General features: G+C 39.6%; 1 protein-coding gene across 6 annotated transcripts in view; it reads right to left on the bottom strand.

Moving 5' to 3' along the window:
* Positions 1 to 25,887, bottom strand: part of LOC132916424 (cytohesin-1) — a 58,783-nt gene extending 32,896 nt beyond the window's left edge. For 2 of the 6 annotated variants that reach the window (XM_060976421.1, XM_060976420.1), the window contains exons 1-2: positions 25,727 to 25,887; positions 22,538 to 22,611 (exon numbers count right to left, since the gene is read on the bottom strand). In XM_060976421.1, the coding sequence (XP_060832404.1) occupies positions 22,538 to 22,611; positions 25,727 to 25,805 (153 nt within the window). In that variant the 5' untranslated portion in view covers positions 25,806 to 25,887. Of the gene's footprint in view, positions 1 to 9,682; positions 10,685 to 22,537; positions 22,612 to 23,362; positions 23,536 to 25,726 lie in introns of those variants that run through there. The other 4 variants (XM_060976423.1, XM_060976424.1, XM_060976418.1 and 1 more) reach the window with 4 other exon arrangements.
* Positions 25,888 to 26,428: the final 541 nt, after the last annotated feature.

Consider the following 26,428-nt stretch of genomic DNA (forward strand, 5'->3'; position numbering starts at 1 on the left):
CCTGGAGAACTAGATGTTCGTTTAGAGAAGGTGGATACGTCCTGGGGAAACAGAAGTTCGCCAACGAAGGAACATAGTGTATGTATAACGCGCAAGAAAGCTTAAACAAGCCTTATTATACCGCCAAGCTCTGTGTATACCCAAACGACTAGGTTTGTCTGTGCCCTTTGCATTTCACGTCATAACGGAAGCGTTAACAGTCCTTGGCCTTAAGAAAGGAAGCGGGAGGAAGTTCGGGTCGAACGGACGCCTGTGTCTTATTACGTCCTCCAATTAAATTAGAACGTTCACCATTTCGCTAAAGTTTTCCCGCCGTTTAAACGTTCAACGATATTTCGCAGCGCATTTTCTTCTCAAGTCTGAATTTTTCGTTTTTCATTTCATTCGATCGGTGTTTGAAGTTTGAACGACTATTGGCATTGACTATAACCAACCACTATGGCGAGACCAATGCCTCGACTACAATCGGCAATTGATACTCCAAAGCAGCTGTGTGTATCTTCTTCGCAAATGTCTGTGCCATTCCAAATAATTTACAATCGAGAAAAGCAGTCTTTGCGCTGCGATAACAAAGTCACAACGAGACTTTTCAATAATCGTTCGTTACCCTGAAAGAGTTCATAGATACCATTTACGACATAGAATATTCAACGGCAGCTGCGTCTACGGTGCATTTGTTCTTTGATCGCCTGTTTGCCAGATTCTGTAACCTTGCTTCGTAGACGCCATCGCGACACTTGCGAAACACCTGCACCATTATATTTACCAGTATTCGTTATTATATCTCTAATAGTAGCAGTACTCGAGGACAACTATCTGTTGCGCAAGATTTTTTTTTTTTTTTTTTTTAATCTTTTTACCAATAGCAAACTGATAAACAGTACACGGTAATCTCTTAATCGCCGTAGTCTCTTGAACATTTTCAATCAAAATACAATGGCTAATGGATGAAAAGAACGTCGCGTGGCTCTGTTTTCCACCGATTCGTTCGGGTGTTTTCGTATCAACACCTCAATGAAGCACACATTACAACAGCGAGTTTCCACCCACGCGTTGAAAGTTTGCACTCTAAACCTGTAGCCTTCCATTATTTATTTCTCACATTGAGTCATTAAATCGAGGTAGTCCGAAGAATATTGATGTCCCAATTAGTTGAAAGAGAGACAGAAACGGCGGAAATCTTTGAAGTCGATCGGTGGGCGTGAGAGATGTTAATGTTCGCACGAGTCCAGCAAGGCCGAGGACGCGGGAAGCGTAATTGGAAGGCATCCAACTGCCTTAATACTAGCAGAGATTTCTTTTATTAAAAAGAGGGCCAAACGCGCGGGCCTGGCGACACTCCAGAAATTATGAATCGGTGAAAGAAAGGGAAGCTAGTCCATAAATGATGTATAAAAGTGTTCTCGCTTTTCTGCCTCTTTCTTTCACTCGTTCTCGCGTTACGGACGATGACTCCGACTTTTTAAGGCTTCCTTTTAATAGGACGAAAACCTTTTGTATCGGATCTTCAACCGACCTACTACTCTTCCAACCACAAAGCTCGCCTCGTGTGTCATCGAAGCTAAACCGATGAACGTGTTCGCGAGAAAATCGTAGCGGTCGATGATTCTCATTGACCCTTTGAACTGGTGCGTACTAACTTGGATATATTTAACGCTAGATCGTGGCTAGTTACGCATATTCGTATTTTTACGACTGTGATGGAACGAAAGGAACTTAGACAGAAATTTCTTTCATCTGGTAGATATTACAGAGAGTATTCTAGATATTTCATATATCTTTGCATATTATATGCATTCCCTGCATTTTCGTGCTTTTAAATTTCGCGTTAGTGCAGAAAGATCAGCAGCCTATCCGTTATTTTACTTCCGAAAGAATAATTACAGTAATTTTATCTTGTAATTTCATGCGCAAAAAGTTTTGTGATAAAGAAACCACACAAAAAGAAGTTATTCGTCTCTTTTGAAATTACAGACCACCGATGTATCTGGACAATGAAATTGAGAAACTAACAGAAAGTTAAAGCGAAATTGATCAATTTCACTCACTCGTCACACATGTCAATAATGAAATAATATCAAAATGTATTTGGAAAACTCAGTTTACTATGACATAGTAACTTGATCCACTCAAATAAATCAGGGAAGGCTTAGGTAAATGGATCGACTGATCGATCACCATGAAGATCAGCTCTTGGAGACCTAACTGCATACAGAGAGGCTCTGACTGAAAGTAACCCTGACGTTTTTACTCATCGCAAACGACTTCTCGGTCCTTCAGAAACAGCTATAAAAAGTAGATAGGTACAATCGTTCGACAGACGACTGTGTAATGTGCAAACACACGGGAGAACCGAGTCAGCCGCGAATCGCGTTCCCAGAAGGAACCTCTATACTCGAGTTACCCATTAGTCATTAATTCAACAATCGTCGTCGAGGTTTGTTAGCTTTTCGATTATTATCGTACCACGATCGAGTTACAGCGGCACATCACGCGCCAATAAATTCGTTCATTGCAATTTTCTTAAGTACCTGGACCTAATTAATTGATAAGTGTCCTGAATGTCCGTTGAGTTAGACTTTCACCGAGTGGTCCCTATTCGGTTCCGGCATTGGCTTTAACCGAGTAATCGCATCCTTGCGGAAATATATTTCCATTCAATCGTTCTATTACATTAGCCATCAGCGTTCTGTAAATATGGATGACGAATGACTCTTCGAATCGCAAACGATCGTTCCTACGACTTTGCTGTCCCCTTTATGATTCGCAACTACCACTACTCGTCTACTTTTTCTCGTTTTTACGTGTACGATAATTTAGCTTCGAGAAAATGTACTTTGAAAATTGATAGGCCGACACGTGTGTTGAAACTCGGTTTAGTAAACGACATTAGAGGCGTCCATTAAATGCTCGCGGGTCTCCAGTGGAAAGCAATACCACGTGTACCATGCAATTAATGCAACTAGGATCGGTTGCTCGAAAACAAGTTAATAATAATAACAGTATTCTTGTAATGTTTCTAACGTCGTTACGCGTGTTTTGGTCTCGCTCGTTACTTTTTATTTACCACTTTCACTGTGAATTCAAACGACGATGTCCCAACTACGATAATTGTATTGCAAAACTCGAAGAGAAATTGCCTTACGTGTACAGTTATCCATTCGTTAATATGTACCCTTCCTCTATGTGGATTTTAAAACAGGGAATATATAATTTTGTTCATGCGCCATCCTACAAACAAATCTTAACAGTTTGTACTTTCCGGCGTGACTGCAGGGTGACTTCAACGGTGAAAGGATTAAGAAGGGACACCAGGTAAAAAAATACCTTAAAAAAATACCTTGGGATTCTAACGTACAAGCTATGCAGCGTTAAAAGCTACGCGAATCGGCCGGTCACACAGTTCGCTTCGGTCTATTCGCGGTGCCGAATGGCCGTCGATACGCGGTATGCATACGAAGCGAGAAAAGATCGATATGTATGTCTCACTGTAAACACAATGCCGCGTTTAGAGTTAGCCAGTGACACGTGTTCCACCAGGGTAAACACATCTACGTGCGTTCTGCAGATAAATATAATTTTCCCCACGACCCATATGTTCTTGCTAACATATTGTTCAAGCGAAATCACCCTCGGCCGCTTACATAGCTTGCTGGAATTATGCAAATTTCAAGGTCCGAATAACACGCCAATTAATGACGATTCTTTTCCCAGAAGCTCCTGGTAAATAAGTTCTTGTCTTTTCACGGTTCGAGTTCAGATTTTGAGCGACTATTATTGCTTGACTGTGGCAAAACAACTCGGTAAACCGAGTATAATACACATCGTGTTGCGCGAATATTATTATTCTCAGCAACTTTGCCGTCCTTAGAGTTGTACGATGTTACAACAGATGCCAATATCGCAATGTGTTCCCGACTGTCATATGTATACAGCCTTGTATATGTTCTAGCCTTGGAAATCTTGAAAGTAGATGAACTAAATCATCCGTTCGATAGTCTGTTTATTTGCTCATCTCGATCTACGTTTATTTATCTTTTTATCTACGTCTTTTAAAAAACATACACACGTTCTTCTTCTCTTCCGCTGCACGTTCTTGCGAAATTTCTGGCTTTTACGTAGTACACATATATTTTAATCCCTTCATTTCTGTACACAGAAATCTACATATTGTAACTTCAAATTTTCGCAAATCTCTTTCCTTTCCAAACTTTTCATTCTGCGAATTCATACATCGTCTCTCTATTCATACCTTCGTTTTCCTCATTTTCTTATCTATCCAGTATCTATCCCCACCCTCTTACGTTACACTCGCTCATTAAATAATTCGCGAAGCACGATTTTCTTCGGTTCTCGTTATATCACGTCTCTCGACGTTGGCGCTCCAGTTCTTCAGATTCGCGACACCATCTTAGCACCGCCGAATCCTTCCATTCACGTATTTACCCAATTACACGTTCCATTCTCCTACAACATCGTCGCGGCGCACACCAGGCTGGCGTGCACCCAACCACATTCTTTTTTCCCCCTTGCTGTCCAAAAAGCAGCCGTATAACCCAGATACACGAGTGCCGGTCGCAAAAGGCGGGAACAAACGGAGCGGATGCGGAAAGAGGAATCGCGCCGCTTAAAACAGAACCTGTTTCCTTTGTTCACCGCGTCTCTCTCTTTCTCGTTCCTCTTTACCTCCTTCCTCTTCCTTTATTCGGCTACGTCTCCTTGTGTCCTGATAAAATTGGATAGTGACGAATAGTAGGCAGAAAAAATGTGACAAAACTTTTAAACAAAAACGTGAGATTACTTTCGCACACGAAAATAGTTCGTCCGTGTAATCAGTGAGACACGATGTCTCTCTTTGAATATTTTCGTCCATGGCGCGCCCAGAGTCAGTCTCGTTCGATCATTAAAAAGATAACTTATAGTCGACGGAATGCTTATCAAAATTTCCAGTTCTTACACGCGATTCCGTTTGTCACATTCGCTTGTCAAATCGATTTTGTAGTTTTACCTTGTCCGAGCTAATTATTTCGAAGCAATTTAACTGGACATTCGCGAAATGACAACGACCCTGTTTTATTAGCTTTATGTAATCCTCGATGACGAGAAGATGTCATCGTCTCTGGTGTCGTGAAATTGTTGACGTCAAACGAGGCGATTAAGGTTCTACTGATAAACAACCGTGCAAGCAAAGTCAGGTACCATGAGTACCGATAAGAACTCGTTGTAGTAAACTGGCAATAAAATTTTCACGCGAACGCGAGACAACTAAATTCTGATGCTTTTATAACCAACTATGACGCCATAATAAAACGATTTGTTTGTCGCACGATTTACGTCAGGACGTAACAAAGATTTATCTACTAGGTGTCATAGGAAAAGTTGATAGTTGTGATTCATATTCTTCGAATCAACTCCTACTAGTTAATGGTTTATAGAGTACTTTAATATCGTTATATGCTTCTCTGACGTTCGATTATCTAAACGCGAACTGTGTTTTGCACGAAGTCTGTACAACTTTGACGTATCTACCGTTGCACACATAGATCTCGAGCCATGATCCGATGCTGCGTTACATAATTCGACATGAAGCAAAGACGAAACTTGAACGACTCCGAACGCGGAAATTGTCTCTTAACTCATAAACTGATCGAATCTAAAGATGTAATCGTGCTTACGTTCGAGTTAGATCAATTTGTTATGAAATTGCAAGCTTAACATCACACGCTACCATGAACGTTACCAATGAACGTTAAACTCGACCGCTATCCTTCTCACCTTCTTTAACAAAAGAGTTAACAGCCTTCCTTCCTACCCACAATCATTTCATACAGCCAGTGTCTTCTATACTTAGAGACCTTTAAAATGCTAAATGACTTAATATCACGATATATATACGCGATAAAGATTACTCGAGCAAATGCTTCTCCGACTATCTTTTTCTACACATCACAAGCACGATAGTAACAATCGTAGTACGTAGTACTCGATATCCAATACAGAGGCATACAAAACAAAAGACAGCTTTCTCTGCCGAAATATGTATTTGTATCGCGAGGCACGCAACAATGCCGGTATTGGCACCGATGGCTCGTCGCGAAATGTAATTTATGTAAAAGCGGCGTAGGTTCGCGCCGGACAACGGTGAAACTCGGAAACCGATCGACACACTTTTTCCCGTTGGACGATTTATGAGGACTCGATGTTTTAACGCCACGCACCACGACGAATAAATGCGACAGTTTTATCGATCGCAACACGCTGCAGACCAACAAAGAGCAATAAACAAAGGAAGAAAGACAGAAGAAAAAATGGTACAAAAAGCAAAAAGAGAATGAAGGAAAAGGGAAAAGAAAGGGAACAAAATTTCTCTGTTTCCTTTGAAACGATCGTCGCTGTTCCTATTCCCTACGGATCACTCGCTCTTTCCGACCGCCACCGAGCCACCCCATTAACCTAAAAATATTGCCGGCAACCACCAAGCTGAATAACTAATATCATAAAGTGTATCGCCGCGCACGTAACGCCACGATGTTACGTAATTTCCACGTGTACCACGATACACTCGATAAATCCATAAACTGGCAACGGACAAAGAAAGAACCGATACTTTTCGCCTCGTGCTTCCCTTTATCGAGGTGCTGCTTTCCGATTAATCCGTATACCGCGAAATATTCAATGACACACAACTCGATTACCAGTACGCGATTCAAGATTCCACGGATTTCATTCGAGACTATTTAGGTCGGCGTAAATCCTCGATAAGCGGTATGTACGAGATAGAAATCTCGACATTACGGTTCTCTCGCTTTCGCGTTGTTCGTTACCGAGGTACCACCGGGTCTTTCGAGATAGAGGAAGAAGATTTCTAGGAAGCATCGCTCTAGGAAACGCGCGCGTGTTACGCGTTGATTTCACTGTGGCAAGGTCGTGCGACCGGCAAATTTCTTCGACGCTTGATCTGCGAACAAGCAATTTGACGCGACCGTAAAAATTGATAGCCTCTAACAGCCTGCTATGGCAACGATTGCTACCCGTTCTCACGATGCGTTTCGATCACTGACTTACGCTGAAGATCACGAAAATATTCCAATACTGTTCTATACTTGTTCGAATACGTTCGTAGGCTACTATATATAGATCATTGGTGCCACAAGCAAAGTTCTCCTGTTTAGGAACTCGAATAGATGCATCGTTGCAATCAAATGTAAATTACGTAACGATAACAGAATATTGAAAGTAAAACGAAAATGGGAAATTTTCTCATCGAAAAGAGATGTATCATCCTTTTATCGCGATTTCACGAAAAGCTGACTCAACTATCTACTGGTACTTCGTTAAGAACTTATGCAATTAGATTGCGGTTCTGCGAATCCGTTACTATACGAACAGCAATTTTCTGATCGCTGTAATCAAATAAAAAGTAAAAAAGTAATTATCGACATTACGAGCGAAATATCGAGAATAATTATAATTGACTGCGTAATAGAATGGCAGAATGGAACGCAGGGTTGCGATTAGCTCAACGATCAAAGCAACCCTGCATCAAATGGCCGTCTATTTGCGTAAGCTCCATTCGTATCCTGATTCTCTCTATAAATAAGTCACCCTGACTTGGTTCGTCTGTACGATCTTCGATTCGTGACGTCAGGAACATCATGGAATGATATTTTCGTCAGGAATGCGAAAGAAGCCCGGTGCCATTGTAAACGATCGAATCACGTCGTTGTTTACAGAGACACGGTCTCCTCCGCTCGTTTAATTCATTCATACAGAAACGTTTTTGTTTCACGGAAGGAAACAACTATTTCGGCGAAGATCCGTTGAAAGAAACGATCGTTATGATCAAAGGATGAAAATTCACGATCGTTAGACGAAGCATTATAAAATTGAAGACTGCCTTTGCAACAGAGATACGATACAAATTTTGGCGAACCTATTTGTTTGGTTCAGTAGTGCAGTCCTAAGAATACAGAAGGCCAGGCAATTCTATAGTTTCCACCAGCCTGCTTTTACCTTGTTACTGATGTGTAGAAACGTTTATCGAAACTTTATTGATCTTTGTACTTTGTGTACACGACGTGGTCATGCATTATCGTTGAGAAGAGCAATGTAATAAGACAAGTAAAAAATGCATAGTTTGCTTTGTCAGCTGTACAGCTTCCAAGGTACACCAAAGATATACTACTTGCATTGCAAACAAATGTTATTTACGTGGTGTGTATCTAACATCAATTGTCAAACAACACTTCGTCAAATAATTTATTCTCGAAATCGTTTCTTTTTATGGTTGCTGCTATTACTTTGTCTCGCTAGTGTCTCGCAAATTACACGTTTCTTGTTGAAACGATATGCAAAATAGGAACGTGTCATCCTTTTATTTCTTCTCATGTGTACGTTCGCGCGTAAGAACTTTGGCATTTTTTAGAAAATAACAAGCCTGATTCACGGAACTCGATCAGATGGACTTATTGATTTCGTCTACCGACTTCGAACGTCATCGAGCATATTCCCTCCAAAAATTACAAACACTTTTCTTACGTACGTAATATTCTTAAACACGTAGGAATTATATAGACACGTGATTCAACAGATTTTCATCTCAAATAAATTTGAAGAAATGAAAATTGAATAAAAAATTGTTTCGCTCATCTCTCAAAATACCATAACAAGTACTTTACGTTGCACATTTTACGTATTTTTTCATAATATATACATTCTGTTCTATATGTGGCTCTAAATTTTTCATAAATATCTAAAATTTATACTCCAGGAGTTATATGTTTTATTAGTCGACCGAGGTAGAATTAAATTTATTCTTATAGAAATGAAAACAAGTTTCGAGAGTGTAAGTGTACATCGAATTGGCTTCATCAGTGTTGAGTCCCTAGAAATAAATTTGGCTGGTCAGCCAACTCCAGAGCGCCACCGTACTCTTATTTTACATCGTTTCTCTGTTCTTAATAGCGTCCACGATTTATTTAGGAAGCGCCTTTTGGCGGCTTTTCAATTACCGATCGTCGAGATCGGACACATACACCGATCGATCGCAGTTTCTTGTTTGAGTTTCAGTCGCTCGAAGTAGCCGCGCATAACCTCAAAATTTTACCGCGGTTTTTCACTGACATTCGCTCAAATAAATTCGACATCTTGCGATCGTTTTCGGAAGTTTTCAGGAGCCGTATGCCACTTAAACAGAGATATCCTTATTTTCTCTGATCGACTGACTTTTAAGCTTGACAGGAGCTGTTCGCGTGTTCAAGAAGGTAAATAAACAAAGAAGAATGTTAAGAAGAGGTGTTGACATCGCTGACTATGATTCGACTGCACTTCATGCACGTATAGAGTTTCACGTTATCGTGTAGCGATATATGTACGTACTTACTTCGATGATCAAGGCGGGTGTTTACGATTCAGAAATAGGCGGGAGTTTTTAAAAACCCATTGTAAACACAAACCGCGCCAATGAATATCTGTACATTGTTTTCGTTTATTCGCGAGTAAATGTAAATAAAAAAAATACAAATAAAGATAAATAAGATAAATCGTATCTTTGATAAAATAAAAAAAGTTTTGGAAAATACGCTCCTGCCAAATCGAGCAAAGCACATGTAAGGAAATTTCAAGTGGGACGCGTAAATCGTTCGAGAGAAGTAAGTGCAGCCAGACAGAACGTTTAACTAACCATAGATAATGTGCTAAGGTCCCATGTGCTCTTGGCCTGCTTTTGATAGCCCTTCTTGTTCCTTTTGCCGGGTCTGCGCAAACTGGAGAACCATCCTGCGGCTATGGCGACGGCGCTAACGTCCCGACGGTTGTCCGTCTGCACGTTGCTACCGCGAACTTCGTCGAGGGCGTCCACCGACCTGCCGGTGAAGATCATGCTTGACACCGAGTTCGCGTTGCCAAACTTCATAAACCAATGGAATTTGTTCCACTCAGCTCCCTTCACTTCTCCTGAACCGTGATACTTTCAGGAACAACCTAACCACACTTTCTGACACCATGCGTTGCATGCGACACTGTGGCCGTTCGATCTCGAGGGTGACATTGACATACGCTTCTATCGTTAACCGATCGTTAACGCGATCAAAAACGATCGCTTGCGTTACGAGTACTCGAGTAAACGTGATACTTTGTCGAAAGAAACTATCGACACGCGAGATCAAAGATCTCAACGGTTCAACGACCCTGAATCGATGATGCAATTTCTTCAAATTAGTATCTTTCGATCGATCCACGATCGATGTTTCACTGACGCGTATTGACCACTACACGTGATAATCTATCGATAAACGCATCTAAAATTTAGAAACACGTCTCGGAATTCCTGATCAAATAATGTTCACTCGTCTATCGATGAAAATATCGGTGAACGAAGTAAGAGTCTGAAGTAAGATCTTTTACTAAACCTTATTTATCACTTAACATCGATAAACTCTGATAAGTTGGAATGACAATAGTCACGCGAGATGATACGAGCAATTTAAAGCTTCCGCGAAATTTAAAAAAAGACACTGTCGCACGATCGTTTTATCTTCTTAAAGTCGACTCTCTCCGATAACGACAACGAAAGCAGCGTAATTTTGACCGGAGACCGCAATTGTATCGGGTTAGCTGAGATCGTGATGCTGCGGAATAAAGAACGATCCGCCTCACGCAGCGGCTGCCGTGCGACTCGCGACCGCGAGCTAGAGTAAACGGTCGCGCTGGAAACGCGCTGGCGCCTCGTGGTGGACGCATCGTGAACTCAGTCACGCGTGTGCGAATACAGGCTGATTCTCGTAACTGGTATAGCTTATAGCTTTCTTCTAAATAAAGATAAATGCATAGAAAATATTATTAGGAAATATTATAGAACCATTTGATGAATCGCTTATTCATGTATTTAAAATATAAGAAATAAAACAACATTAAATTAAAAACGTTAAATACGCTCTATCGGTTAGCTGCTTGGTAAATATGTATACAGTAATAATGCGCAGTAACATGCAGATATGTGAATCCCAATTAATCACATTGACCTTTGTTTTTCATGAAGTATTCATTTCCACGATTTGTTTATTTTCTCAAGTGCATGGAAATTTTTATGTAAAGAACAATTTAATTAAAAATTCTTTTAAGCGCGATACACAATCGCGGACGTATGCAGCATGAGAATAGAAAACGAACAAGGTTGCATCTTGCACAGATCCACCTACGGAGGAAATAAAACCGATACAACTTGAATTTTTCTGAATCAATCTACGGTTTCATTCTTTTTTTTTGCCAAGGGTCTTTTCCGTTCATCGCGAAAATGAAGTACGAGCCACTCCAATTGCAAGGAGCAGCCTGTACACTGTACCACGTTTGCGGTGGCTCTCGTATGAGGTCAAACCGATCCTACTCCTCATGGGCGAAGTACGGTTTAAAAAGGCAGCGAATGCACGCGCGCGGACCGCGGAAATTTCTCGATTGCATGATGCAGTATCTCCTCGTTACCAAAAGACTTCAGGAACGTAATTTCGGTCGTTTTAACACGCTACAATATACCGAAAGCAATATTTCGAAAGATCAATATTTGAAGAACGATAGATATTTTTTATGACGAGCTATACTCTTTGCAAGGATGTTCCAAATTTCATTGCAACAGGTTCGCATAAATCAAAAGAAAAAAAGAGTATAGACTCTGTTCGAGATGAAATTTTTGAATGTATTGTCAAAAAGCTATAGTTTCACAGTGTCCACTGAATATATACATACATATATCGTAATCGGCTAAAATTATAAGTTGTTTTTCTAGGAATATTTCATTCGAACGTCGAACATACAGACAATACCAAGTGGACACTCTAGCACGCATACTTGCCGAAGATCGTGAAAAGAATGCTTCCGAGAACGAGGCAGGCTGAAATTTCGCCGACTGCTTATCAATTGGAGGCGCTCGAGTGTCGAGCAGGGCGTTGACAGACCACGGTTCAATGTGACCGTTTTATCTACTCGTCTGGGCTTCTTCGACAAATTATTTCACCCAACTTTTACGTTACTTAGGCTGCCACGCTATTTCGCGTAGCTATATACAGCACTCGCTTGAACGTCAATGTACGATTCTATTTAAAGTAGTCATCTCGTCCATTGGAACGGAATTTTATCGAACGATTACGTTTTTCTACATATTAATATGTATATATTTTTATTTACAATGACAAAATTGAAAATTAAGCATAGAACGTTCCCGCGAAAAACATGATACTCAACGAGACTCCTTTTGCTTCTTGCTATCAAATTTGACGTCAAGTATCCATTGAACCGCATCAAGCATATTAAAAAACACTGATAAAAAATTTTAAATTAAATAACGGAGTGGGGTTCATTCGGACGCGGATTATCATTTCTTCGGCCCCGTTGGTTCAACGGTCAACAATATAATTTGCGTATGTTGCGAAAATTATCAAATATAACTCACATAGATCTCGCTCGTTACTATCCATCTTAATGAAAAAAATACGAAAATGCGCGCTGGTGTCGACAAGTGGTGCACTTCTCCAATAGTTAGTAACTAAATACATAGCTCGTTGATTAATTACTGCGTAATTAGGAAATTACGCGGAAAGTCGAAGCTGTAGATCGAATAAAACCGCTAGCAGCTCTATCGACGAAATTACAATGTAAATCAAAACATCGCATAATTCACCGTTTCTCCGATGCGTATTCCATTCGTAAATAACGACGCGTTCCTTCTCTAATTCGGATTCCACTTCTACGGGGCTGATAAATATCGTCGTGGGACGAAACGCAGAGAGAAAGAGGAATTCATTGCCGAATTGCTGATCACGAAATCTGCTTGTCGCAGAAAAGAATTGAATTCCATCCACGTGATTCACGATTCACGGCTAGAAAAAGCGAACGGAAGAAACGTTCGACTTTGTTTGCTCTCTTCTTTATCGGCTGACGATTCTTTCCCCACTCCAACCAGAGACGAAAAATCGAACGAGAAACAGATTACGCGTGCAGCCCAACATTGCGACGCAGCGAACAAGCGTTCATTCGCATTTGCAAACGATATCTCCCTGGAGTGATCGAATCGGTGATTCGATCACCGTGTTTAAACGCGATTCAACGACGTGTCGTCGTTGCACCTGCTACAGCTGCATCGTGAACGGGACGAGACGATTAACCAGGCGTGCACGCGTTTATCGCGTGACGGTTACGCAGATGCGCGCGCACGCCCCTCACCAAACTTGCCTCGATTTGTTTTGCTCGACTCGCACTGCATTTTACCAGAATTCGCAATTCGATATTTTCTAAATTGCATACGCATGGATTGCATGGAATAGGAAAACGTAACGAACGAGATGGTTCTTTCTCCGATTCGTACTGGATGGTTTTCAAGTATCGATTGTGCTAGCATACAGACATGTACGTACAACGGAATAATAAGAATGTACGTATAGCACGTCTCGAAATACATATTATTTATATCATATTATTTATAGCGAGACGCTTTTTTATTTTGATGCAATGCAAGTAAAGAAAAAGTTCAATCAAACACAGGTAACAAAACGGTAAGAAAGAACGAATAAAAAGTTTATCGTCCGAAACGAAGCTTTGGTAAAACGAGGAATACACGTTTTTATTTTTTCTGGGTATACGTTTTTCAATCGTCAATCTCAATTACAACGATGAAATAATAATAGAACAGACACCCAAGGAAAATAAAGTAAAAAGGTTCGGGATGAATAAAAGTGCGTTCAGGAGAAGGGTAATTCGAATGGTAAAAGTGATTACCGCTGGCAAGATTCCCAGTTATGCGATAACCGTGGACACAATCTAACCGACAGAAAACAACAAAACAAACGAGTCTATTTTCTCAATAAAACCAACGCGCAGGCGTTACACTGTTAATGATCCATTAACAAGCAACTACACAGGTTTAAATAATTCCACGAAATCACGATACAAGCAAACGGGTGTCGTTACTCGACGAAAGTGCACGCACGAGTGTCATGAATTTTGCTCTTTCAGTCCCAGGGGATGCCATATGCCGGTCAACGATGTAGGGTTCGCTGTTACTCGCGTTCCATCACGAACTCGTCATAGTTCCCACCTCCGGATACATCATTGAATTTTCCAGAACGATTCCTGGCCGATACAAAATTATGTATGCAATAATATGTTATTAATAATAATGTTATGTATACCGTGACCTTTTTTAATATTATTTTACTTTAATGCTTTTTTTGTAGAGAATTAAAAAATGCATCGAACGATGTATGACAAAATGTAAAGTTCCATTTAAGAATATAGAGGCAGCCTTGAAACATTTGGAACGCCTCCACTTTCGGAGAAAGCATACGCATCACGTGATGCATCACTCAAAATTATTACATTTTTCCTAATTAAATTCTTTTTGTCTCCTGCCGTTTTAACGCTGCTTTGACCCGGTTGCGTGAGACGCTCCGTATAGATTTAGACAATATGTCCGTGGATTGATCACCGTGGGAAGCTGAATCTGCACGTGATCTGTATACCAATACGGTACAATAGAATAAGAATATCGACTAATAATATGCCAAGAGACCCGTCCACGAACTTGTTAACCGAATTGGTATTAGCTTTGATTCAGTCTCTGTTGAAGAAGGTAGACTTCTACGAACGTAGTCCAATTTGTACGATCCTTGGTATTTATCGATGCATCATTCCAGTACTGCTTTAATTTAGAGCTTCGCTACATCGTGAAAATTATTATACACGTGAAAGGATACACTCTATGACTCACGTTACCTATTAGCGTTACCGCGAAATACATCTACTAGTTATTGCATTGATATGTTAAGCTTCCTCCATGGGTGCTTGTCACTGTAATTTGAAGATTTATTCTCTTTTAAACCGTCGCATTAAATGGTCATAAAAAGAAATGACTTCGCTAAAGTGACTCGTGAAATTAAGAAAAATATCAGAACTTGTGAAAAATCTTTCTCGCATATTTTTGAATCCTGTTTAATTTTTTGCGAAACACTTCCCTCTTCTCTTTTATTTTACTTCATCAATGGAGTTCTATCTTCGTACGAATAATTTCTTGCACCATCGCGCAATACAATTTCTCGGAAGTAATCATATCGTCGTCGTCGTCGTCGAGCTATTCAATTCACAGGTAAAAATAGACACGTTTGATTGCAATCACATCCTCCGATGGTAACTTCGTTTCATGCATACACAACTTTATTAACTTTACGTCGATCAACAGCAAGAAATTCCTATTTTCTTCTCAAGTTTTGAGATCGAGGAAATGCTCCATCGAAGGTGTAACACGATTGCTTCGAACAACGAACAGTTTGCAAAATAATTATTTTCTGCGCATCTGTTCTACTCTTTCAGAGCCATGTATCATACGAGAATATTATCAACGTCGAGATAAAATAATTTTCTTCGTTCAGCTATGGAAGACACGCTTCGTGTCATGTCATATGACATTCGATTTTGTGTGAATTCCTCGAATAACGGTATTCGATTAAAAGATCTTCTTTTCGCGATAATTTTGTTAATTCTTTTACTCTCTTAATATTGACTTTCCTTACGACCCACCAAAGAGAAGAGTGAAAATTCTAGATAAAATAAACTGTTACATCACGTTACGTAATCAATCTCGGTAATCTGGGAACAAATTATTAATGGAAACGATGCAGCTAACCGCAGCTAGCTGCCTTCTAAATAAAAGAACATGCGAGCAACGATAAGGAGGCACTTGGACTGATTTGCATACGGCATTTTGAGTGCAACGATCGTATCAGCCTCGTTTGCCCCGTTTGCCCCGTTCCGTGAAAACAAACTAAAGTTACGAAATCTTTCTTTTCGCATTAAGCTGGTAATCTATCTTAAACACGATAACTGCAGTGATACGCAATTTGCATGAAACTCAAATGTCTTGGAACCTAGGAAATATTCGATCGATGTATAAACGTTCGAACACGTACTTTCGTCGATCCACTGCAAATGATTCTAGAAACTTCGACTTCGGTACACGAATTTGCCAATTTTATTTTTTCGAAATTACAACAGGCAACGAGGCGTGAAGCAAAATTTTGCGGTTACCTAGAAGAAAATCGAAAGTGGCGACTTTCCAAGAGCGAGCGAAGTCGAGGGAAAGTTTTTGAAACTACGGCATAGAGAAATCGGAAAGACTCGGACGCGAGATGAGCCGGAGATATCGCGGGGGTGGGAGAAAAATGAGTTCTTTTTTCCTCGGTGTTCGCTATCCATCGCGGCTAATAAAATCGCAGCAGTCGCTTCGAGGCCCACTGACCCGATTCCCATTCCTCGCTTTTCATATTTTCCGTGACCGAGACGCGTGTAAATTGAACTTTCTAAGTACGTTTCTGTACGAAGCGGTCAACGAAGAACACTGAAATCAACAGGTCTGCTAACATGATTTCGTAACAAACGCCAGTCGTAGACGGTTATTTTCAAACCGAAACGTTTAGGGTTCGTCCATTTTTATTTCACATTTCAAATAGGTTAAATAAGCAAAAATGAGATTAGAATGCTTGGAAGGAAGTTGAAATGTATATAGATATAAGGTAGAAATTAATTAATACATCTTCAGGGATAAATACATCGATATGCCTTAAGATTTTGTGATGTCATAATAATTGCCGATGCGATTGCACGAGACTTTCGTCATTCTTCGACGCGCAGAAATCGCCGGGAACGATTCTATTTACATCGCTAGAGTAATAAGCAACTTCGAGAACGACCTCAAAGTTAGCCAAATATTTATGATTTATTCGCTCGCTGCTTCGTAATCGATTTCAATTTTCAATATGATCGTGACTGATTGACTCTTGCATCTTCTTTGTCTCCGTATATCTTTGGATACTTCGTCCTTACGTTTTGTTACTTAACGCAATAGCTAAAGCCGTAGCCGATAAGATTCGTCCGAAATCAACTTGCCAATCAAGATCCATAAGCAACCATCCTTCCATATCGAATTGATATAAAAGTCCAATACGAAAGAGCATGATCTTTAAGTCGAAGTTCGAAAAATAAGATTATTTCTGATCTTTTCAAAGGTCAAAACCGTGACCTTGAATGTCAATCGATTTCAGACCGATTTTAATACACTCGATGGATTAGTAATCAAAATTAGTCTAAAAGATATAAACTTGCCCTTCCTTCGCAATTAATATTGAACAAAACAAAAGTTTTAGAAACAGTAGGGTGATGACGTTGAAAAAACGCTGTCAATAGGAAAACCAGACACACACACACACACGCATCATAAAACGAGCACCAGGAAATCGTATGCAAACAAGCTTTATCAGAACGAAATTCACCTTTCGAGCTCGTTTGCCAGGGCAGAACCAGATAACGGAGCACGAGCACCAGCAGAGCCATCCTCGTCCGCCGCCACAACGAGAGCTTGACGTCATGGATGTCGAGGGTCAGGATCCACATGGATCAGACGACGGACCGCTAGATCGATTAAATCCATTTAGGAAGACCGACGAGCGCAAGAAACACCGAGGATATTCAGCGCGTGACTTTACCGATTACATATCTAGTCGACTCTCTTTTTTCTCTTTCGTCGATCGTGTTTACACTCGTTTGCTTCGTTCCCGTCTATTGCTCCGTGAAACACGTTGAATGAAAAGCGTACGCGCGAGATCAATAGAAACGGAAACGATGAAAAGCTTAGGGATAATCGATATCTACCAGCGCACCGATGTCTCTGTAATTGGAACTGAAAGCGAACGTAACGCGACACGCGACGCGTATCGTGCCGAATCCTTTGTTGATAGCTGCAACCTTGTTGAGGTTACGCGGAGAGCCCCTACGAGTGTTATCGCGACTGAACGATACCTTGATTTACGTTTAATTACGTTAAACAATAGATGAAACCCGCGAAATGTCAATGGTAGCTTGATCGGAGGGAGATCTTTAGCCAGATTCCTCGTGGCCAATTTCTCAGTTTCGATCGGTAAGATACTTAGAAAATGATAGAGATCTCCGTACGAAATAAATAGATACTGATAAGTAGACTACACACGTGTGTTATGTTTTGTAAATATTTCCAGGAACTGAATTAATGTTCGATGATAATGCTTGAGAACTTAGTTCCGGCAACTATCAAAAACTCGATGCTATACGTCAATATCGTCGGTACTCCACGACCTCGCTAGCATGAAGAAACTCATCCATCAAACTTTTTAATTAGGTCGATCAAAATCAATTACTCGTTTATGGGGACAGTGTTAATAGATTAATTCCCGACGTCGGAAACTTTAACGTTACTCTATATTCTTCGATATTTACCTTTTCTCTCAAACCTATCGCAATATGAAATGCGCATGCGCGTACGCGTCTGTTATTTTATAGAAATTATACGGGGCGTATGTATAAGTAAGCGAGGACCGTATCAATTATCACGGAAACGTTTTATCATAAAGACGACATCCTGGAATTCTTGTGAGGGCAGATATGCGCGCGTGCCAAGCACCAAAGATAAACAGCAGTCAGGAATTTTTAGGCAATTGGTCATTTGTTCGACCATAAAGTAAACACGATGCCCAACAACGAATAAAAAAAAAATCATTCGATTCGCCCCCTATGAAACATTATTACAGCTATCAACGTGTCTCGTTTATGCTCGAATGTAATTATCAAAATTACATACAATGTGAAACACATTGTGAATTATGAGAAGTTTGTGCAAAAAGATATTTAAGATTCGATATTAGAGGTTATGAACTTTCATCGACGTAAAATATTTTTCGTGTTTTTTAATAATTTTGGAAATACTGATTTAGAAATTAAGATACAATGTTTTTCTTATGTAAAAGGAATATTCCATTCATATTTCATACTAAATAAGGAACACAAACGATAGGTAATTATTTACGTTACTCATTGATAACATATGTGTATATGCAAATTGTTCGAATGAACTTGATAACCTGTGTTCAAAGTCAGTTAATATCACGACTTCAGACTGTCTTACATAATAAAGAAAAAAGAAAGTTCAGAATTTATGTTTACAAATGTAAGATAGAAGAATTGCGTATGTGGCGCCCTCATGGTTCACGACTGCGAACTGAAGCAATCGATAACATAGAAATCTAGTAACGACTACATTACCATTCAAACATTTGTTATTAAGTTTATCATTATTAAAAACGACATGCATGAATCTTTGACCCACGGATTTCTCATTTTTACAGATCTATTCAAACGGTCAAATTATTAATTGCAACTGGATATTAAATTTCAAAATTGAATCTACGAAATTGCTACGAGACTATAAACTATCCTCATTGCTTATATCAACTATATTGCTATTCACGATAAACATTTCACGTAATAAGACATGAACTCATTTTACGTCGTAATTGATATTTCAAGTTGCAGGAACTGGTGCATACTGCCATCTGACAAGGCAGCGGTAGTCACTCGGACGACAATCGCGATTACTAATTGAACGTTGCTAATTGTCTAGCACAAACCGTCCAGCGGTATTTCAAAGCTGCATACTTCGTTGCCTTCCCGTGTTCGTTTTACGTCTCCACCGAAGTCATTGGAGCCAGTTTCCCTTCGTAATGAGTTTCCCTGACAAAGCGCTCCGACGTCTACTCAATTTCCTCGGTGTTATACATCTTCCTCCCTCGAGAAATAACGGTTTGCCGCGCGGTAAGTGCAAAGGAAACGTATAAGAAGTCTATTGTTACCGACAGAAGAGGACAGGAGGAGCACCGGTAAGCCAGACTGAACAAGACCGAAAAAAAAAATCTATGATCTATATCATGGGTTTTGTCTCTATAAAGTATAACGTTAAGTAACTGCTGCCAACAAGTGGGCACTTTCTATTCCTTAACAAACTTCCTTTTAGTTGATTCGTATGACATTACGATCCGATCAACTCGTGGTAGTCTGACCAATTTTCGTATCATGCAATCTTTCCCTTTTTCTAAAAACCACTTTTCAGTCTACGAAATCTGGCATAACAATGTGTCTATAACAACATTACAGTTTTCTTCGCAATTAGAACTTAGAATTAATTTCAGAAAATACTTAATTCTCATCTTACGATTCCTTAAATATTCAGCAGCAATACAACAAACGAAAAAAATAAAAGTAATGAAAAAACGATAAAGAAACGCAAAAAATCAAAGAGTTTTCTCGGTTATAGGATGAAAGAAGCGTGGAGGATTTTCCTAAGCGAGACTAAGGGCGGTTCAGAGCGCAGGTATCGAAGAGGTCTAAGCTCGATCTCAAGATCCTCTTTCCATAGATGGACCCGTGGGGGATAAAAAAAGCACCTGACCAGTCTTTACCCGAGACTCGTCTGCGGACGAGGACTCCCGCTCCCTCGGAACCTATGTCTACCTTGGAGGACACAATGAGAACACGGTGCGCGCACGACAACAGCAGGTTGCGCGTCCATTTAAAAGGAGAAACATAGGTACAATGCACTCCGAGTAACAAAACGGACGTCCACATAGCACGGAGAAACGCGACGAGCCGCTCTGAGCCCATGTTCGATGCGCGTCTACTATCTCGCTAAATAGTTCAAGCTGTTGTTAAACAACCGCTTATAGGAAAAACCTATGTTCAACCAGGAACGCTTAATCGCATAGAGTAAGTCTCTCTCTCTCTTTCTCTTTCTCTTTTTTCAATCAACGAATAAAACACAGTCCAGGTTGAAATTATAAAAATAGTATCTTAATTTTTCCCGATTCGCTATTTAATTTAACGACCATTGAATGTTTGATAAATTTATCGTTTACGAAAATACATCGTTTGGAACATGTAGAATGTACCGAGTTTCCAATATACGGTAAAACACTACTCGTTCGAACGAAATATTTTCTCTTCACCATTACTCAAAATATGTATCTTATATGTTTCGCGAGTTACATATTTTCACCTTATCATTTTAATTATAATTCTGTCGGAAGGTGGTAAATTGAAAAAGCAAACGACCTGTTCAGACTTCCAATTCGCTGTTTTCTATCCGTCGAAAATTCCCAGGCTACGAAAACAGCTGACGATACACCCAGAAGACTGAAGGATGAAAGACTCCGAGACACCTGGCCAAGGTACGAGGCATGGTAAAAGTCGATGGATATCTTTCCCCGGAAATATACGAATACTTCACAACCGCAAGCTCCCTTTTCACTCGTCCCCTTATCACGATTATTATTGAAAGAAACACTTCGGAACGGAGCACGAATTACCGATGAGGCAAAACTGATAGTGACGAGTGAGATCATTTCTTGTTTATTACGATAAGAGAGCCAGTTGAGAAACTGAGTCGTTGTTCTAACGCGGTCACGTTTATTGTTTGCGATAATGCACAGCATCAGCTTCCGTAGGATAACTGTAATAAACGTAACAAAGGCACGATACATCGGACATGCGATTTTTTTTAACGAGTTTGAAATTCGTTCGATTCGTTGCCAGTAAAATTCGCTTCTTACAAACGATACAATTTGCGCGACGAAAATTATCAAATGATAACTCTATGAAGTACATACGAGGTCGAAGGTTGTTAGTGAAAAAATATCTAAAGACCGATTTATTATTAACGTCGATTGGCAGTTTGCTCGCTTTAGCCACTGTTTACCAATCAAATCTACGACTTCCTATATGTATGACAAAACGTATTGATTTTCTGAGTATAATCTGTTTTTAAGATTAATCAGTTGCTTCTTTGCGTTGATGTTAATGTATGTTAATGTGAGTGAAACAATAATACGTTCTGCTACTTGTATATATGTTAACATTTCCTATCCATTCCTTTAGTTGCTGAACAAGCAGCGATCAGTATCCTTTTTGTTTATAGTTTTTTCTTCCGATACTTCTATCTTCTACTTTTATATCATTATTGTGCTATTGTTGAGTTATTGTTGCCTCGTGCGGAACTATTTTGTATAAGACATTTCTTCTGCACGGTAAAGTACGTCGAATAAAACATTTTACTTCTTGTAGCAATAGTAGAAAGGTAAGAAGGATAATAGAAAATTTACTTAGATTAAATAGAAGAAAATTGAAGAATTTTCTTAAACGGTGAATATAAGTAAATTTGTGCGAAAAGAAATTGATTATTCTTTACCAATAAACCGCAACAGAAAAAGACTCAAGCCCGTTAACTCCTGAAGGAGTTCAACGATGTTATTATATATCATCGATTCGAGTTTACTTTCAAGTTTCATTGAAGATGTATCATCCTTACAGAATTAAACGCAAAATGGAAACAGGAGTGTTATTATATAGTAAAAATTACCGACGTTAAATATTTTCCCATTAAATATCTCAGCTTGCTAACATAGCCAAAAGATCGAATAAACTAGGTTTCGATAGGGCACGTTCTCCGCGAGCAAACAAATAACACGAACGGATAACAAGCAGAACGATAGAAATATTGTAAAATTTCGGTACGCGAGATATCAAATAAAACTATGAAAAATTCTTTCTCACGACACCGTTTCGCTTATGCAGGCAGAGTCGCTAGAACAGAATCGCGAAGAAGAAGAAGAGGGCAAGAGAAACAGGGCAATTGACTTACTTGTATCTCGAGTAGCAACTCCGTCTTCTTTCGCCTGATGTCTATTAGAATCTTCTGGTGTTCTGGCGTCAATTCTGCGCAACAAAAAAGAACAATCTTATTGCGTGCACTTTGTTTTCCTATGCAACTGTGATACGTAATTTGTTCGCGTAAACGCTTTACATTAGCGGCAAAGTAACACAGTTCGACAAATGTTCCATTTCCATTGTTTCGAAGAAAATCAGTTATCAAATTAAATCAATAGCAACGTAAGTTCGTGTATGAAAAAATGCTAACAATTTAACGGATTCCAAATCGTGGCATCCTTGTCGTAAATTACGTCGAAAAAGAAAATGTACTTTGTACTTTGAGGAAACTAATCACAAAGAAGACTATGGCTTTCCTGTCGTATTTAGTCCAAACAACGAAGCAACAAAAATTGTCTCGTAACACCGGAATCATTGAATTCGTCAAAATGGTGAATTTTGCATACTTTATGTTCGCAATTATTACAAACATGCGACGCAGGTAGTATTTTTTCCAAAGGATTTATTAAAAATACTATCCAACGTTTTCAAATCGAATTAATATCTTCTTCTGCTCGTTTACACGATACGTTTGATAGATTCGAGCATTCGTCCAAGAATCGAAGATTCGTTTACAACGAAGACAGGAACGTGATTATAACATTACATAAATGACTGTTTATTTTTACTATATCACTTTGGTTGTAATTTTATTAATAGCTCTCTAAGTACGTGATATATTTAGATACACCTTACGAGCGTTTTGTTCTAACGTCGATTTATACTAAACCGTTGAATGACAGATTTGCTTGTTGCTCACGAACGACTTACACGTGTTCCATTCTTCGGTCTCGTAGCGTGTCGGCGTACAAAAGGGAAACAGAAGCTCGATCGCGAATCAATTAAACAAACAGATGCGAACGATTAATAATTGATCGTGAACTTGATTGAACGACAACCGGTCTCGATTGGAGCAGCGTTCGAACACAATAGCGCATCCTCGATGCCAGTCAGGCCGAGGAAGGGGCCTCATTAGAAGCAATTTAACGACAGATCTAAAAATAGGTCTTTCGAATTAAGGCTGGGGTCGTGGTACACGCACTGAATAAACGCAAATAGGATTAGACTTCGAAGGGGAACAAGTGGCAAATAAGTAGCTTTTATTATAAAAACCTTGAACTGCTTTTTGCAAAACTTTCATCTATTGTCATCGAAATCATACGTCCTGCTATATCTTTTTTCATTTTGTCATCGTTCGAACGATATTTGTAGCTGAACGATATGCCCGTAATTCACCGTTGTCCAAATTATAATGTTTTTATTATATATATTTTTTTATTAGAAATACTTATGTATACTGTACGCGAAGGACGAATATGTTGCTTCACTAATGCAGGATCATTATAATAGATTGACATTATTCGTTATATTCTTAGGATACTTTCGTCCCTATAATTAGCACTCCAGTCATGCGTGTGTAAGATCAACGCATACAATCACGTAACACGGATTTTTCATCGTATCGATCGTTTTTAAAAAAAGATTGAGCAATAAGACGAGATACCGATCACAGAGGATTGATAAAAATATAAGGATGTATTGTATATAAGTAATTTCGTATCGAATTGAACTTACACAGAATTCATCGACACATTATTGTTAGGTAAAACAATTTTCCGATGTTTTGAAATATCGTTTTATGCTTCTTTAGTTGTTTAGTCGAATAGGTCGTTCAACTTGTTAGTCGTATCGTAATTACGGGACACCTTGTACAACTAAATAGCATTACTAACGACGACGCTCGAACAATTTAAATGCTGCGGCAAAAATACTACCACCAGAATCTCAAAGCGTTAACCTTTAAGCATCACAAACTTAGGTTGCGCTTCTTTCTTCGAACGTTAGGCGCGTACCCGCCATAATTTAAGCCCTAATAAAAGGAAATAAAAATCGTGCGATTAAACGATGATGCAGAAGAGAAATTTCAAAGAAGTAACATACTGTGATAAAATTGAATCGGAATGACGCGATCATGGGGATAATAAAACGCGAACGAGTGTCGGAAGCTAATAAGGTGACTGTGGCGTATAATTTGCTCGTTTCCCGAGTGAGCGTAAACATGAAAATACAACAGAAGAACGACGGAGGGAGGAGAAAAGGAGAAGGAAATGGTGCACCGCGTTTCATACGCCATTCATAATGCGTTCTGCCACCTGCGCTACGTCGCAAGGGTACCGTATGATCCCGTGTCTCGACCTCCACGCGAGGTTATGTAATTCGAACGGGTACGCTAACCTCTTCCTTTCGCGCGACGAACGGAAAGTCGCGCCGTTCGGATTAGGCTAGGTTACGTGGCCGAGCGGAACAATTAGAAACTGTTGCTTCGTCGATGGCACGAGGAACGTATAACGGGGTCGATAGCCGTGTTTCACAAATCATAAAGGGTCTCATAGATCCTAATTGCAATACCGTTAACTCTCGATACAATATCTTCGATGGATACCACAACATTAAGAAACCATCTCGTCGCCGATCTTGATACTACGATCCGTGATTGTCAGCAACATTAACGACGCTGTAGCGATAACAGTACTATCGTATTTCCAACGAGATTGAGACCGTCCCAACGCGTGTAGGTATAACACGCGATACGACGTTTTGCGTAATCGTGTGATTCACCAAGATATTTTGTTTCAAGATGCGCGAATGTAAACAAAAAAGATATCGAAACGACGAATGCGTGGAAAGGTCTCCTTTTTTTCTTAAGTACTGTACAATATCGATCGCTAATGGGTATAAAATTGTTTCCGCGAGATTCCCGAATTCCAGTAAATCTCTTGCTCGGTCGCTCAATCTTCTTTGCTCTGTCTCTCTCTTTAATGCTACGAGAAGCTGCATTTCTGTTGACAGATGGGAGGTACACGTTTAAAAAATTTCGAACGTTTTATAACTCTTTATCAGACAGTTAGATGCTACAAGACGAGAATCAGAGTTGAACGAATTCCGTAGATTTTCTCGAGGAAAAGAAGATTTCGTTTTGTTTACGGGATGTACACAATGGAAAAGTAGAGAGAGAGAGAGAGAGAGAGAGAGCGCGTGCGCTCTGACAGGGAAAACCTAGATTTTTGCCAGGTTGCTACGTACATAGAGACAGATAAATTTGGCTTATTGAAAATGTTCTTACCCGTTGTGCCGAACTGGTCGAGCTGGTGAGCACCAGAATTTACTCCCGCACCCCCCAGACCGTCCAGATCCTGCCACATTTCCGAAAACACGCACTTTCCGGACACACGCACGCACAGAATCACCCACCTTCACTCAAGCGGCGCCATTTTCACTGTGTACTGATTACTCTCGGCTTATACGATCTAAGCGCCCTCTTCGATGATAGATCAATCTTCAACTAATAGCACGGCGGCGTTTATTTTTTATCGACGATTGCGTAATTGAAAACTATTGCATAAAAAGTCAGTTAAAAATAATTTCACTCGTTCTATATATTTACGAAACGACCAGCTCTATTTTACTATAGACATTTACAAAATAAATATACTATCACGTATTTATTTTTGAAGGAAGGAAAAGATATAAAACGCTATTTACTGAATTTGCAAATGAGAATAAGATCGATATTTCCAAATATATTACAGTAGAAGAACTAGACAAAATTATGTATAACTTTAAAGCCAGACGAAATACAAAATAAACATGACTTGTTATGTAAATTTCTTTTCTTAATCTATAATGCTTTGTCAACATATGATAAGGAAGATCATGAATTTATCAATCTCCATTTTTGCCCCTGAATTTATCGCAACCATTACACAATTACAATTGCATATAGAATCTGTAGTACATAATCAATACACCATTATTGTACACTCAT

The sequence above is a fragment of the Bombus pascuorum genome, chromosome 2 (assembly GCF_905332965.1).
Source record: "Bombus pascuorum chromosome 2, iyBomPasc1.1, whole genome shotgun sequence".
Classification (NCBI taxonomy): domain Eukaryota; kingdom Metazoa; phylum Arthropoda; class Insecta; order Hymenoptera; family Apidae; genus Bombus; species Bombus pascuorum.